Source organism: Bidens hawaiensis, unplaced genomic scaffold (assembly GCF_021521415.1).
Source record: "Bidens hawaiensis isolate Kalapana, Puna unplaced genomic scaffold, B.hawaiensis_p1.1 tig00012404_1, whole genome shotgun sequence".
NCBI classification, from domain to species: domain Eukaryota; kingdom Viridiplantae; phylum Streptophyta; class Magnoliopsida; order Asterales; family Asteraceae; genus Bidens; species Bidens hawaiensis.
In genome coordinates, this window is record NW_027492013.1 from 608961 (window position 1) to 624858 (window position 15898).

At 35.0% G+C, this 15898-nt stretch overlaps 1 protein-coding gene across 1 annotated transcript; it reads left to right on the forward strand.

Annotated features, from left to right (window-relative positions):
- The first annotated feature begins 2587 nt into the window (after positions 1 to 2587).
- Positions 2588 to 5310, forward strand: LOC143540935 (U-box domain-containing protein 62-like). Its single transcript, XM_077033885.1, has 7 exons — positions 2588 to 2991; positions 3073 to 3154; positions 3239 to 3296; positions 3673 to 3761; positions 4779 to 4868; positions 4971 to 5041; positions 5121 to 5310. Exons 1-7 carry the CDS (start codon positions 2588 to 2590, stop codon positions 5239 to 5241), a joined length of 915 nt encoding a protein of 304 aa, XP_076890000.1. The 3' UTR covers positions 5242 to 5310.
- Positions 5311 to 15898: the final 10588 nt, after the last annotated feature.

The following is a 15898-nucleotide window of genomic DNA, read 5'->3' on the forward strand; positions in this document are numbered from 1 at the left end:
AACTCCATTGATTTGATAATTCGTTAATTAGTTGGGTTAGTTAAATGCCATGTAACGCTCATGGGCTGACCAACTCAATTGCTTGTTACTCGTTATTTTAATTGGGCCAATAAATTGCCATGAAATGCTCATGGGAAGCCCAATTCACAAAATTTATATTGCGCTATTTAGTTGTGTCATTTAAATTGCCATGAAAAGCTCATGGGAGGCCAACTCATTGAATATATTTAGTTATTTAATTTGGGTTCACAAGCTACGATGGAAAGTCCATGGAAAGCTCAACCCAATAACATTTTACTTTTGGAATTTTATAGACATTATTTATTATCTCAAAAAAAATATTCACATTATTTTAAATCCCGACTCATCCTCGAGTCATCACTAGCACGATTATATCGCATTTCCCCATCATCTCATATTGACTCATTTGCACAACTTACCCATCATCTCATAAAATTTCATTTTTGGACCTCATAGAATGTCTTCCCTAAGAATTTATCGTCGTAATCAACGTCGTTCGTTGGCTACTCATGATCGTCGTTTAGCTGCTAGAATCACTAAGGAATTTGCTGCTACTATGCTTGGGATTGCTACGAGGATGCATTGGGAGGAACTCAAGGAAGCTATTGCTCGTGCTGCCTCACTTTCCAATGACCGTGTTAGAGATGAAACCCTACCTCGTAAGAACTCTAACCCTACCTCTAAAAACTCCAACACCAAATCTTCAACCAATGCTAAGGCCGAACCCAAACCCACTCCGCACCATAGTGACCCTTCTCACCACAAACGAAAATCCAACCACCAAAACTATGCTGCTAACCAAACCAACCTTAAAACCTTCAACCAAAATGCTCCTAACAAGAACCCTATTCCGGACCTTTCCCGTTATGCTCTATTTGTAACTACCATCACCCGACTCAATCTCCATGTCGTTTATGCATCAACTGCAACCGTTATGGTCACATTGCTAACACTTGACGAGTTGCCGTGTACCGCCCGGTACTCAAGCTGCTCCACAACGATTTGTTCAGCCTACCCCTAGAACCACTACTACCCCCACATGCTCAAACCGGTGTTCCTAATACCCGTACCTGCTACCATTGTGGAGATCCTAGTCATCTTCGCAAAATATGCCCTCAACTAATCCATGTTCACCAAGCTCAAACTTGGACTGCACTCTACTACATTACCAATGTTTATCAAGTCCAAACCCATCAGTCTTATATTCTCAAAACTCTTCTCTTCAATCAAGATCCTTCTTACTTAGCTCAACTTTATCAAAGACCGTACCCGCAAGCTCAAGTCTACCAAGCTTACACCACTCAAACCTCACTAGTGTCAACCTTTCGGGCTCAACCTACCCAAACTATTCCAAATCCACCTGCATCGACTGCTCAAGTTATTATGGATCCCACTACTTCAAGTGCTCCAAGTCAAGTGAATCAAGTCAACCGTAACTGAAGATTCTTGAAGACCCTGAAGACTTTTGTTGCCTTCATTATTCCTATCTTAAGTTATCTTATCTTTTCCATTTATGCATTGTATCGACTTTTTAGTTATTTGTGATATTGGTTAATTTAAATTTGAACTATTTTGAGCGTTTCACCTCATGAATAAAGTTTCTTTTATCAAAGTTAATTAGGATCCTGTACTTCTATCTGATCTCCTTATTCTCGATTATCACAATTCATAATAACATCTGCTCCAAGAAATTCGTTTCCTTTCAATCTCCAAAATTTCACTTTTATAAGGAAAAGGTGTTTTAGAAATTACACGGTTTTATTAATTCAACTCGAACACTTATTAATTATCTTTTGAATTTAAAATTAAAATTTCCAAAAACATTTGCTTTCTCTTAAAATTTTATTTTCAATGTTTTATAACCCACATGATGGAACGGATTGTGCGGACCATTTGACGATAAGAGTAATTATGGTCGCGAACATAATTATCCAAGTCCTCGCATAGAATTCATAATACGTACAATAGTGTGTCATGATCTAGAACCGAAAGTAGTTTGAGTAACGGTACAAATGTTGAGATGATAAGGACATTGTGAATACGTTACTGGTACTTAGGGTTTTAATGAAGACAATTATTATTTAAATCTTGAATGGACTACCTATATTAAATAATGTATTTGTGTTTAGAATATTTGTTCACTGTATTTGGAAATAATTAATTTAATAGATATTGTCGCATTTTATTTATGATAGTATCTTCGTGAACAATCATGCTCACGTCCCGATATTTTCACCTCAGATTGATGTGTGAATTCACACACATGATAACATTATTTACACATTCGATGTCATATCGCGCGGGTACCCGTCTTTCCATTGGGCGTGGACATGTGATGTAAGTTTGGAAGTCCGGTCATCATCATCATCATCATCATCATCATCATCATCAACTTCCTTCCTTGATAGACGACATAACTTGTTGTTTCTTCCTTGCTTGTATCATCCATCCACAAGAATCCATTCCCTTTCTTAACAATTGAATTTCATCATCCATCCATCCCTAAAATTAATGAAATTCTGAGAGAGGGTTTGGGTTTTTATTATCCCGAAATCAAAAAGGAAGAATGGGTTCCGAAGAGACCACTGCCTTAGCCCTATCCCACCAGATCATATTCCACCCTCACCCTCCTAATAATAATAATAATCATAATCATCAACGCCGCTATTCTGAGTTCCGACAGAGTATCCTCACCTCCGCTCTCCACAATTCTGATGATTCATCGGATCAGGATGATGACGATTTAAATGATGTCAAATCGAGTTCTATCGAGAATCACCAACCAGAACAGATTCAGTACCCGAACGCCATTGCACTTGTGGACCGTGATGGTGAATTGTACTATCTTCACGGGACCGAGGGTTCAGGGTCGGGGCTCAAAGACACCGTTGTCGAAAACGGTTGCGGATTTAGTGGAAGAAAGGATGAATCAGGGGACTCACTTAGATCAATACTCTCGGACCCTTTTACGTGAGCTCTTACAAATTTGCTTGTTTTGTTATCTTAAACGATTTGTTGTTATAGTTAACATTATTCTGTTTGTTTGTGTAGAGGAGCTCTTATGGATGATGCTATGATATTACCTTGTGGCCATTCTTTTGGTAGTGGCGGAATACAACATGTTATGAAAGCGGTAATTTTAATCGTTATTTTATATAAATATCATATTTTTTGTTAGTTACATGCCGACTTTCTTTTAATACGATGAATATTCCAGAAGGCATGCTACACTTGTTCACACCATGTCACGGAAGCCTCAGCGGCTCCAAATCTATGTAAGTTTATATGTCAATGGTGGTTTTTTACCTTTTTCTTTAGTAATCACTTTGAGCTTTTGTTAAGTTCTTATGGTATAGTGACTTTAGTTAATGATTATAATGCTTCTGTTAAAAAAAATTCTAATTTTTATATAAAGGCACAACGTTTTAATATGATTGAAAAAATCATATTGCTAGTTTAATAGGTATCTAGCTTTTAGAATAAAATGATTTTGGAGGTTTTATGCATAAAAGATACGCTTTGGGTGACGTTTGACCCATTTGGCTTGTTTCTTTTGTAGCTAATGATTTGTATTTCCAGTTTGATTAGTTTGTGATGAACCAATTTTACAACTATATATATGTTAATATAATTTTGGTACTACTTGTGTAGCTCTGAGATCTGCTGTTTTGGCATTCCGTAAGGAAGAAGAGTCGCAAGTTCACCATGCATCTAAAAGAAGAAGAGAGAGATTAGACCAGGTTTGTTTTTATTAAGTAATGTGGAAATTTGCCATTTAGAAAGTAAGTTTCTTATGTTTATTCGAGGCGGAAAAATAAGCGGGCCAGGTGGATGGGTAACGATCAAAACAGGGTAACTTTTCTGAGGGGTCCATATGCGTCCAGTCATGTTGGGCCTGCTAGTTAACCCGCATTTTCTTTTTAAAGTTTTTTTTATGAATAAGTAGTGTATTTAATGAGATTATCTGCACTACATTGCTTCAAAAATGATTAGGGGTGTGCATGAAACCAAAAACTAACTGATCTGGAACTGAAACATCCGACATAACCAAACTGAAATAACCAACACCGGCGGCTTGGTTTTGTGTGTTTATCAAAACATGAATTTTCGGTTTATTTTTAGTTTTGCATGCATAGAAAACCGAAAAAATCCGAACCAAATTTGTAACCTAGCCCATGTAAACAAACTTTTTTTGTTGAATAAATGGATTATAGTTTTTATTTTTTAATGTTAAATAATAATATATTAAATATAAACTAGTAAATGGTGTAGCTTAGGCCCAAATATGTTATAATCAGTTAATTATTAATTGACAAAAAAATCTAGGCCCAAAGTTTCAGTCCCAAACACGTAATAACTAATTAATCATTAATTCACAAAAAAAAAATATATAGGCCCAAATTAATTAGTTTGGGTCCCAAATTTCTCCAACCAAAATGGCAAAACTGAACCTAACATATTGGAAAAGTGAAATCCGAAAAGCGGATCTCGGTTATTGTTCTGGTTTGAGCCTAAAACCAGCCCACTCACATCCTTAAGTAACAATGAAAATCTAGTTTTCTTTAGCAAGGTTATAACAGGAGGAGATTTTAGACTTGAAGCACTTAGAGAACACTTTAGGGGACTTTTGATAAAATAAAACCAATTCGACCCGGTTTTAGGTAATTGGGTCGATTCAAGCTCATTTATCTTAAGTTCAATGTGAATAGATAGCATGTTGAAACTTGATATGATAGGAGTGATCTCTATGGATGCAGGACAGGATTAATTACAATGATTTAATGGACACACCTAGAGGCAAAGGTCTTCAGTTTCCTTTTTCTGTAGCTGACCGCGTTATTATCAAGGTTTTTACAATTTGTTTTAATCAATTTAAATTAAAAATACAAATTTTGTTTTATTATTTTTTTTATTTTTTGCATACTAAATCAATGTAAACAATGAACCAGGGAAATAAGAGGACACCAGAGCGGTTTTTTGGTTGTGAAGCTGTGGTCACAACTCAGTGCTTGAATGGATGGTCAGTCGCCATACAAAATTTAAGTGTTTTTATAAAACTCTAATAACTTTTTACAATGTCTTTTTTGTATTGTGTGTAGGTATGTGGTGAAGACTTTGGATACCGCTGAGAGTATTAAATTGCAATATCGGTCTTTAGCTAAAGTTTCTGACAGTTCATCACACCCATCTTCAAGCAAGATGGCACCAAAATGGCTATGACGAGTCACTATTTATATGCGTATGTATATGTATATGTATGTAAATGGTAGTTTTAATTTCTTGTGGCAGTTTGTTTGTGAGTAGAGAGTTATTGTTATAGGATTAATGTGTTTAGTTTTTGTAAACAATACAACACAAAGGGTAAAATATTTAGAAGAAATTATAAAACTAATGTATATGTGGGGTGTTGTTTGTGAAGAACCTATTTGGGATTGTCATGGTTTTTACTCTTTACTGGTTAATCTCATTATTTTTTTATCATCAAACGCGTAATTTTGCGAACTAGTCGTATATACTGGCAGGTTAATTAAAAAGAACTACTAACTTTCATGAAAGGTCTTCATGGGCGAGAAAGACACCAATGGGCTTGTACTAGGAACCAAAGGTGTGAAGCAACAGGAAATGTATTGCAAGGTTAGCACAGTTTTTAATTCATGTGACAACGTCTCCAAACGTAGCGGTGTCAAGAAGGATGGGCTGGGTTGAGTTGAATTGGGTTAGGTGTTGGGTCGGTATAAGTATGGGTCCGGAAGAGTCATTTAAAAAAATTGTTAGCATGTGTTATGGACAAGATGAGTTAATGATGGCAATGAGCTTAATATGGATCGGAAATACCCAAAAAATAACAAACAAATGACAACGGTTCTCACGAGATATAGTCACACCACTCACAAGCCTCGTTGAGCATATTAATCTAGCCTCGATTCTCGATACAGACACACCATGAGAACAAGAACTAGCCTCCAAGATCACCTTCTAAAACCTACTAATTTTTAGAATAGCAATGGAAACAAGTTACCCTCTGAATGTAGAGAATAAGAAATTTAGGAAACTCAAATCTGTCATTCATTTCCAATTTTTGAGTACATATTGTGAAAGAAAAACAAAACTACTAAACACTACCACCCACGTTTCCTACACTTGTGGAATAATCTAAACAACTACTTTGACCACTAACTAAATAAAATAACATAATAAAATGAACATTAAATATGCTGTAGAATAAAACGTGGGGCTCAACTAAAACTGGTGGGCATGCGATCAAGGCCTTGAAGCTTCCAGTTGAACGAGGCTGACACATTTGTGAACTAGGCTAGAGTCCATTTGGGCTATTGGGTTATGGGCCAGTGTCTGCCTATCATCCTCTTCGTCTTCAAAAGAGTTTGACCTCAAACTTGGAATGGGCTCTTCCGGATCATAATACGGTTGGAGATCAGCTACATTGATGGTTGAAGAAGCACTAGAATCACCTGGAAGATCAATCTTATACGAACTATCATTCACCTTGGCAAGGACCTTAAACGGACCATCTGAACGAGGGCACAACTTAGAATGGCGCTTAGCTGGGAATCTTTCCTTTCGAAAATGCAGCCACACGAGGTCACCGGGCTTAAAAAGAATGTGCTTCCTATCCTTGTCACGCTTATATTTCAGCAGGTCATTGTTCTTGGTAATTTTGTCATGAATTTGCTGATGAATAGACTTGATATCAGCTGCCAAATCACAGGCTTCTTGACTGAATTTTGTAGAAGTGTCAAGACAGCAAGATCAAGCGGTGTTGACGGATTTAGACCATAAACTGCCATAAAAGGACCGAGGCCAGTAGTCTTACTAGGAGCCCGATTATAAGCAAATTCAGCCCGAGGCAACATTCTGTGTCTCGTTAGACATTCTTTAACCCATTGTTACTCTTGGGCCCATCCTAACTCATTCCAACTTTTACCTTCTTTTAGTATGATCCATTTTTTAGTATGACTATTTCCGACCTATTAAACATTTTACTTAAGCTCAAAACAACCTATGAGGGTTTTATTATGACCCAAATAGTTTACATTTGTCAGTCCTATCCAAACGTATGAAGTTGATAAACATGGGGAAGTGCAATGAATATATATATTGTTATTGTGGTTATCTATACATAAAATAGATTAGCTTCTACCTCCAAGTTTTCCGCACCTATATACACTCGTAATATCTTATTGTAATATATAGGGACGAATCTTATTAGGGGCCAAGGCGGGTCTCGACCCATCCAGCTTTTTCGCTTAATAGGGTATTTCCAAAAAGTAAAAAAAAAATTATATGTATTGAGTCTTGTCCATCCATGTTATTTTTAAAATTAAACTCCTTAAAGACGAAAAACATGAAACAGTTTACCTACTAAACATAAAGAAAGCCCCATAAACCCAGTTAAAAAAAAAGAAAATTTCATGCCCAAATGATTTTTAAACAAAATAAATAAATAAATAACAAAAAATCCACACTCCCAACCCTGATCGAACAACCGAAGTAGAAGAGTTTTTGTCTGGGCACTAAGGTTTGAAAATTGAAATCGAAGAAAAGCAGAAACATGCTGTTTGAAGAATACTCAGGCCACTAGACCAGGGTCGAGTCACGAGTGCTCACGAAACACAATTCAGACATTATCCAAACAACAGGTTCAACGTTATTATTATTATTATTTTTTTGGAAAATTGGAAATAAATAATCTCACCTTTTGTATATTGGCCGATAATAATCACACCTTTAAAAATCACTAGCAATGGTCCCACCTTTTAACTATTTTTGTCTCACTGGTTCTCCGTTAAAAAATACTTAACGTCGTTATGTTCTTTCCCTAGTTTCAAACAAATGTTTTAGGGCTTTTGATCGGAAGAACAATACGAGTCGACCGATGTAAAACTTATTTCGGAACGATGATTCAAATGGCTTGATTTTTGTTAATTGGAAATTCAAGCACCCGAATTGAAACATTATTTCGTCGTTTGGATCACCATTTCGAGATAAGTTTTACATCGGTCGACTCGTATTGTTCTTCCGATCAAAAGCCCTAAAACATTTGTTTGAAACTAGGGAAAGAACATAACGACGTTAAGTATTTTTAATGGAGGACTAGTGAGACAAAAATAGTTAAAAGGTGAGACAAGTGCTAGTGATTTTTAAAGGTGGGATTATTATCGGCCAATACACAAAAGGCGAGATCATTTATTTCCTATTTTCCTTTTTTTTTTCGATTTCGTATGTTAGGGCTTTATTATTAGAATAATTGGTGCTTGAATTTGGTCTCCTTTCATGAATTAGGAATATTTGTGTTTTGATTATATGAATTCAGTAATTAAAGTTGAATTTGAGGCACTCATCTTTCCCGTCGCATCTTGTATTTGTTTGTTGAAAATTTTGGTATTTTATGTGTAAGAATGGCAAGTTGAATGATTGAATTGGTGCGTTAGTTGAATAATTGAATATAGAGTTTTTATTGTGTGACCAGACCCGAACCGAATTGCCAACCCGAACCTTAAAAGTATGAAAAAAAATTTTAGATCTTGTGACTTTTAGCCCATCCATTCTAGATGTTAAAGATCCGCCATTGGTAATACACATACATGAATATATATATATACATATATATATATATATATATATATATATATATATATATATATATATATATATATATATATATAGGGAGAGGATGTCACACCCCGACTAGCACAATGCGGAAGCGTAAAATGGGAATGTAACAGACACCTCTGGTATCAACACATTGTTTATAAAGAAACATTACAAACTAATTTACAATATATTACATTTCTTTGTTCTATCATTGTTTTACAGTCTAGGTGGTACAAACAAAACTAATTCGTTAACTAAACGTTCTTACTACTAACACCCTTGCTTCTATTCACATAGCATCGACCACACACTTCAGGCAAGTAACAGATCACCAAATTACTCCGATTTAGGTACAGCTGAAAAGCAGTTTAAAACGGGTCAACTACTAGAGTTGGTGAGTTTCACGAGTTTCAAGAAAACAGTAATGAGTATTCACAAGTCAATACTTGTAATCATGAAATAAGTATGTATGTATGTAAATGATGTATGTGATGTAATTATGCTAAGCTACAGTGAAGCCTGGACTGTTCGTGCTGCGTGCCTCCATTTCCCACGCTCAATCAACCACTATGGCCCCTTTCCGCCCACAACATGCCCCGGTAGCTATGTCTAAGACTACATAGCTGGTTCGTAAAAATAATGGACAAGTGCAAACGGGATAATGTCTCAGCAACCGTGCTGGCCCCGCCTGAGTTTGTCAAACCAATAGTACTATTCACAAGCCACCGGCTCGAAGTTAATAACTGTGATCGTGGGGACTTTCGTGTGTTAGCACTTAGATAATTCACATCAGTACATGTTTAGGTATGTATATGTAATCAAACATGCTTTTCACCCCAAAAGTTCATAAAACTGTTTAAAGAGTGGGGTCATGAAACTCACGGTTTAGTCGATAATCAGTACTGTATCAGCTCGTGGTTCGTTCGGTCCGCTATCGGTAGTTCCTATGATCAATATTATAATAATATTAATATTTTAATATTATTATAATCTCAATACTAATCTGGGCTGTATAATTAATCTGGGTGTAGCTGGAATGCCCAGAAAGTGGCAATAGGCTTAGGTTGTGATGTTGTTCAATGTCTAATACTTAAAACTGAATTTGGCTCAGATTCCCGTTTTCCCAGCTGGGCCAAGTTGTTCGTTTACGCGTTCAGAAAACAGTTATGGGAAAATAAGCTTGGGTAAATGTATTGGTTAATAAAATGATTAAGTTATAAAGAAAGATCACCTACTGGGGTCCCGGATTAGCCACGGGGCCCGTTTCCGTTTATTCAGTTTGATTTGAGAAGAAACGCGCACAATCCACCCGGATTGTCCAGGTTTCTCATAGAAAAGTTCATTTTCACTTAATTAGTCCAAAAATATGATTTTTGATCATTCTTGGTGTTATGATGTTCCCGCAGGTTCGTTAGTCGCGAACTTGCCGGTTTTTACAAAAACTGAATTTGTTTAATATTCAGATTAGCATAATTAATTAACCGTTAATCATTAAATTATGAAAATTTAACCACTTATCAATTAAAATATGGAGATTTTTATAAAAATATTTCTGGAATTTATTTACTGATTTATTAATTTATAAAAATTCATTTTATCAGCTATATTTCGCCTGAAAATAGTCCGTTTACCTCAAACAATTTCCAAAAATTCCAAAAAAATTCCTGAATGCTCAAATCATGTCCCAAATCAATTTTTATTAATTCCAGAATATAAAAAGCTCGTTCAATATTCTTTTTGGCCCAAATTCGGCTGTAAAAATTCACACGAACGCAAATAAACAAAACACCTTTAAACTTCTCTAAATGATCCCAAAATTCATATGTGATCAAAATACATCAAATCTGAGTTCCCAGAAAAATTTCATAATTTTTGAAGTATTTTAGCTATTTTTCCCAAATAAACGTCCCAATTCGGTAATAAATTCGCCAAATATTCTCGGATGGTCGAAAAATTACCAAATTTGAAAAGGGACTCATTGACATGGTCCCTGATGTCCCTGAAAAATTTCAAGTCCTAACAATATGCACATCACAACCTTAACCTAAATAGCCCGTAAGCGAGTGTTTCGGCATTACCTTAGCGGGTTTGGCTCGTTTCCGACTTTTTAATCAAGTTTTCAGGTTCTTGTGCTTCTAAGCAGGCTAGGTACAAGTCCTATATCACAAACCAAGCAATATTTCATCAACATAACAGCCCTTAACTTAGGGTTTCGGCTAGTGCACAAAAACGAACTTTTGAGCCGTAAAAACGTCGTTTCAACCCTTTAATCCGTGTTTATGGCCAAAAAGCTATCAAAACAGGTTCCTTACCATGTGTATGATCAAAACATGTTTATGGACCATTTTTAGGATTTTTACACGGTTAGGAATGATTTTTAGTAACCAAGACATGTTTTTATGGTATTAAACAAGTTTAAACAACTAAAAAAGCTACTTATTTAAGCCCCTTACATTAGGGTTTGAAGGTTTTTGGCTGGAGCAGCAATTATGTCCAGAGTTTTCAAGAAAATGAGGCTGAAAATATCTTGGATCTAGTTTATATGTGAAAGAATAAAAAGGGGGGGGGGGGTCCATGGGCCCATTTTGGCCCAAGTTTCTGATTTCTCAAGCCCAAATACGAAAGGCCCGGTCCAAATTTAGTTCGGGTTCGGTTTTTGGCGCGAAAAACTTATCGGGTGCGTTAAACAGCACGAAAACAAGTGTTTTTCAGCTAGTTTTGTGTAAAATTATAAAAGCATACTATATGTTTGTAAAAATCAAAAATATTTTCACGGATCGCTTAAAACATTTCAAATAAGTGTTTGGTAAGTCTTTTTCGGCTCAACGGATGATACAATGCTTGGTTTGTAACTATCTTTCGCGTTTAAATCTATAGCGGGCAGTTAAACGAGCATGTTTTCTTTTAACTTGTTTGCTATCAAACTAAGACCATATTTCTAATATTTTAGCTTGTATAGATCGTATATCACTTATAGATGGCCCCCGAGATATCTGGGTCATAACCCGACCCGTTCGGTTAATCGTTCGTTTGTTACGCAAAAAGCGTTTATTTGCTTAATCGGTAAATACGTACTGAGGTGTACCTTGTTTTGGCTCAAATGTCACAGAGGATCAAGAGAAAACTCACCTTTAAAGATAAAACTTAAAAACTCCTAAAAACTCTTAAAGAATTATTTTTAATTAAAAATAAAAAAATATTTTCAAAATTCTGTTTTAGCAATTATTCTTATATTTTCTTATATTTCATTTGAAAAATATAAAAAAAAATAAAAAAAAAACCGTTGTAATGCACATATGTATTACTGTGCGATACTGTTGTATTACACATGTGTATTACTATGTATTTTTGAGTTTAATAGTGTTTTATTGCATAAATTCAATATTTGTGTATTGTATATGTGTAGTAGTGTTGTATTATATGGAAAAAATAATAATAAAATAAAAGTCAATGTGGTGCACATGTGCGTTAATGTTGTATTACACATACGTACTAATGTGTATTCGATGTGTGTATTAGTCTTATATTGCATATATACAATGGTGTGTATCAAATATGTGCAATAGTGTTGTACTCTATGCAATACAAACACTTTTGCATATATGCAATGCACACTATTACACATGCGCACCATACCGACGAGGTTACCGACAAGGTTTTTTTTTGTTTTTTTGTTTGAACCAATAACAACATATAAGAATAATGGAAAAAATAAACTTCAAAATTTTTTTTAAAAGTTAAAAATAGTTTTTTAGAAGTTTTTAGGAGTTTTTAAGTTTTCTCTTTAAAAGAAGTTTTCACTAGAACCCACCCCTATATATATATATAGTATAATATTCTCTCCCTAAATATGCTTGTTTCTCTCCATCAATCGTCTTTTCTCCCTTTCTTATTAGGCGTGTTTCACGAAAAATGTGTCATTTCTGGAAGAAATTTTATAAAGTATTAACATCAAGTTTTTGCAAAAGTTGTGGTTACACATTTTGTAAACAAATTTGAACTTCCTAAACTTGCTATTTCATATGTTAGAGAACTTGAAGTTCTTAGCCAAAATAGATAGGGCTGTTATCGGACTGAATTAAAATGGACGAGACCTTGTCCGTGTTTGTCCGTTAAATATTTGTTGAACAAACAGACGGGTCACTAACACTCTAATGAACGAAAACATGTGCCCGTGTCTGTGACATTCATGACAAAACCGGATACACCTTAGTATTCACATATCGAATAAGCGATTAATCGCTTTATGCGTAACGAACGAACGAATAACCAAACAGGTCTAGTTATGACCGGGATATCCGGGGGGTATCTAAAGTGATATACATTTAATATAAGTCAACATATTGATATTATGGCGTTAGTACAGTAGCAAACCAGTTAAACGAAAACATACTCGTTTAACTACCCGCTATGATTTTAAACGCGAAAGATAGTTACGAAACAAGCATTATATTATCCGTTAAGCCAAAAAGACTTACAAAACACTTATTGGGGATGTTTTAAGCGATCCGTGAAAATATTTTTGATATTTACAAACAAATGTATGCTTTTCTAAATTTACAAGAGATTGGCTGAAAAACACTCGTTTTCGCATTGTTTATAGTACCTGGTATATTATTCTCGCTAAAAACTGAACCCGAAATAAATTTGAACTCGGCATTTAACGTTCGAGCATGCAAAATGAGGCAAATGGAGCAAGATGGGGCCCAAGGGGGCCTTAGTATTTGTGACCGCCACATTTGAAATAAGACCACCCTTAGCCTTTCTTCATACTAAAGTCATTTAAACTAGATATTTTCCATTTATTTCATCATAATCTGGACATCAGCTCCTGGCCTCTTCATCACACTCTTAAAACCTAAGGTAAAACTCACTAAATTGATCATTAAAACTTGTTTTAACCATGGATTTTTCATAAATATTGAACTTTGATTATCAAAAATTACTTCTAACCATGCAAAAACCCTAAAAATTGTCCAAAAACATGTTTTAATCCCACACATGGTTAGGAATCTGGTTTGATAAGTTATTTTTGCCATAAACACGGATTAGAGGGTTTAAATCGCGTTTTCATGGTTCAAAAGTTCAATTTAAAGCCCTAACCGAAACCCTAAGTTTCAAGGCTGATATTTTGATGATACATGCTTGGTTTTGTGATATAGGACCTGTAGTTACATTATTTAGAAGGACAAGAACCTTGAAATTTGAGGAAAAGAGTTTAAACGAGCAAAAACCGCAAAGGTAATGCCGAAACACTCGTTTAGGATTAGATTGTGAAGAGCTTGTTGTTAGCTTGTGAAATATTTCAGGGATATCAGGGACCATATAAATGAGTCCCTGTCCAAATTTGGTAATTTTTCGACCATCCGAGAATGTTTGACAAATTTATTACTGATTAGGGACGTTTATTTGGGAAAAATACTTACATGCTTGAAAAATTATGAAATTTTGTGGAGTACTCAGGTATGGCGTAATATGATCACATATGAAATTTGCGGTCATTTGAAAAACCCTAGCTATGTTTTCTGGATTCGCGTTTATTTGAGTTTTTATAGTCGTTTTTGGCTCAAAAAGGTAACTTGGAAAAAGTGTTAGGTTCTGGAAAATTTAAAGGATGTTTTGGGAGTTATTTGGATCACTCAATAAGTTTTTTGGATTTTTTGAAAATCGTTTGGTATAAACAGATGATTTACGGGTTAAATATAGCATATAAAATGAATATTTATAAATTAATAAATTAGTAAATAATTCTAGAAATATTTTTATAAAAATTTACATATTTTACTTGGTAAGTATATAAATTTTCATAATTTAATGATAAGCAGATAACTAATTATCCTAATTTGAAAGTAAAATAAATTCAATTCTAATAAAAACCGACGAATTCGTGATTAACGAACCTGTTGAAATATCAGAACATCAACAGTGATCAAAAATCATATTTTTGGGTTAATTAAGTAAAATGAACTTTTTGTGAGAAATCCGGACAATTCGGATGGATTGTGCACGTTTTTCTCCAAACCAGACTGAATAAACGGAAACGAGCTGTAGCGAATCCAGACATTTAATCTACAATCTTTCTTTATAAATTTAATCATTTCATCAACCAATACATTTACCCAAGTTTATGTGGTCATACCTGTTTTCTAAACACGTAAACGATCAACTTGGCTCAGCAGGTAAAACGGAGAAACTGAGCCAAGTTTGGTTTTGAATATTAGACATTAAACAACGTCACAATCTAAGCCTATTGGCATGTTCTGGGCGTGACAGCTATAACCAGACTAGATATACAGCCCAATTTAGTATGGAGATTATAATAATATTATAATATTGATTATAGGATCTGAGCGCTAGCAAGCAGAACGAACCGCTATCTGATATCGTGTTGAATACTGACTAAACTCTGAGTTTCATGACCCCACTTTTTAAACTATTTTTACGAACTTTTGGGGTGAAAAGCATGTTGATATATATCTATATATTTGGAAATGTTTAATGATGTGAATTATCTAAGTGCTAACACATAAAAGTCCCCATGAACACCGTGATTAACTTTGAGTCGGTGGCTTGTGAATAGTACTATTGGTTTGACAAACCCAAACGGAATCGGCCTGGTTGCCGTGTCACACATAACTCCGTTTGCACATGACCATAATTATACAAACAAGCTATGTAGTGTTAGTCATGGCTACTTGGGGCATGTTGCGGGCGGAAGGAGGGGCACAGTGGTTGATTGCGCGTGTGAAATGGAGGTACGCAGCACGAACAAATATTCAAGGCTTCACTGTATCTTAGTATAATTACATCATAAACATACATACGAACGTACTGATAAGCGTACATACATACATACATACATACATACATACTTACTTACATGCGTACATACAAACTATGACTTGTGATTACGCATAACTGATTCATTAAAAATCGTGAAACTCATCAACTCTTGTAGTTGACCTGTTTTAAAAGTGCTTTTCATGTAAGGACCCGTTCCTAGGAGCCCTACTTTGGCGTTGGATTTACTAATAAACACAGTTCTAAAATCAGAGTTGATTAAAACTTTTCGCGAAATCATAAAACATTAACCAATATATTACAAATCATAAAATCTTGAACAAAAGCTATCTTGTCTTAAACATAACATAACATAAAAGCATCATAATATTTCTTCTCGAGATGCCAGTCTTCTAATCCTTACCATGTGTCATCCTCAAGTCAGCTCCTATAATCTATTTACATGCGTGCATACTAAAAGTCA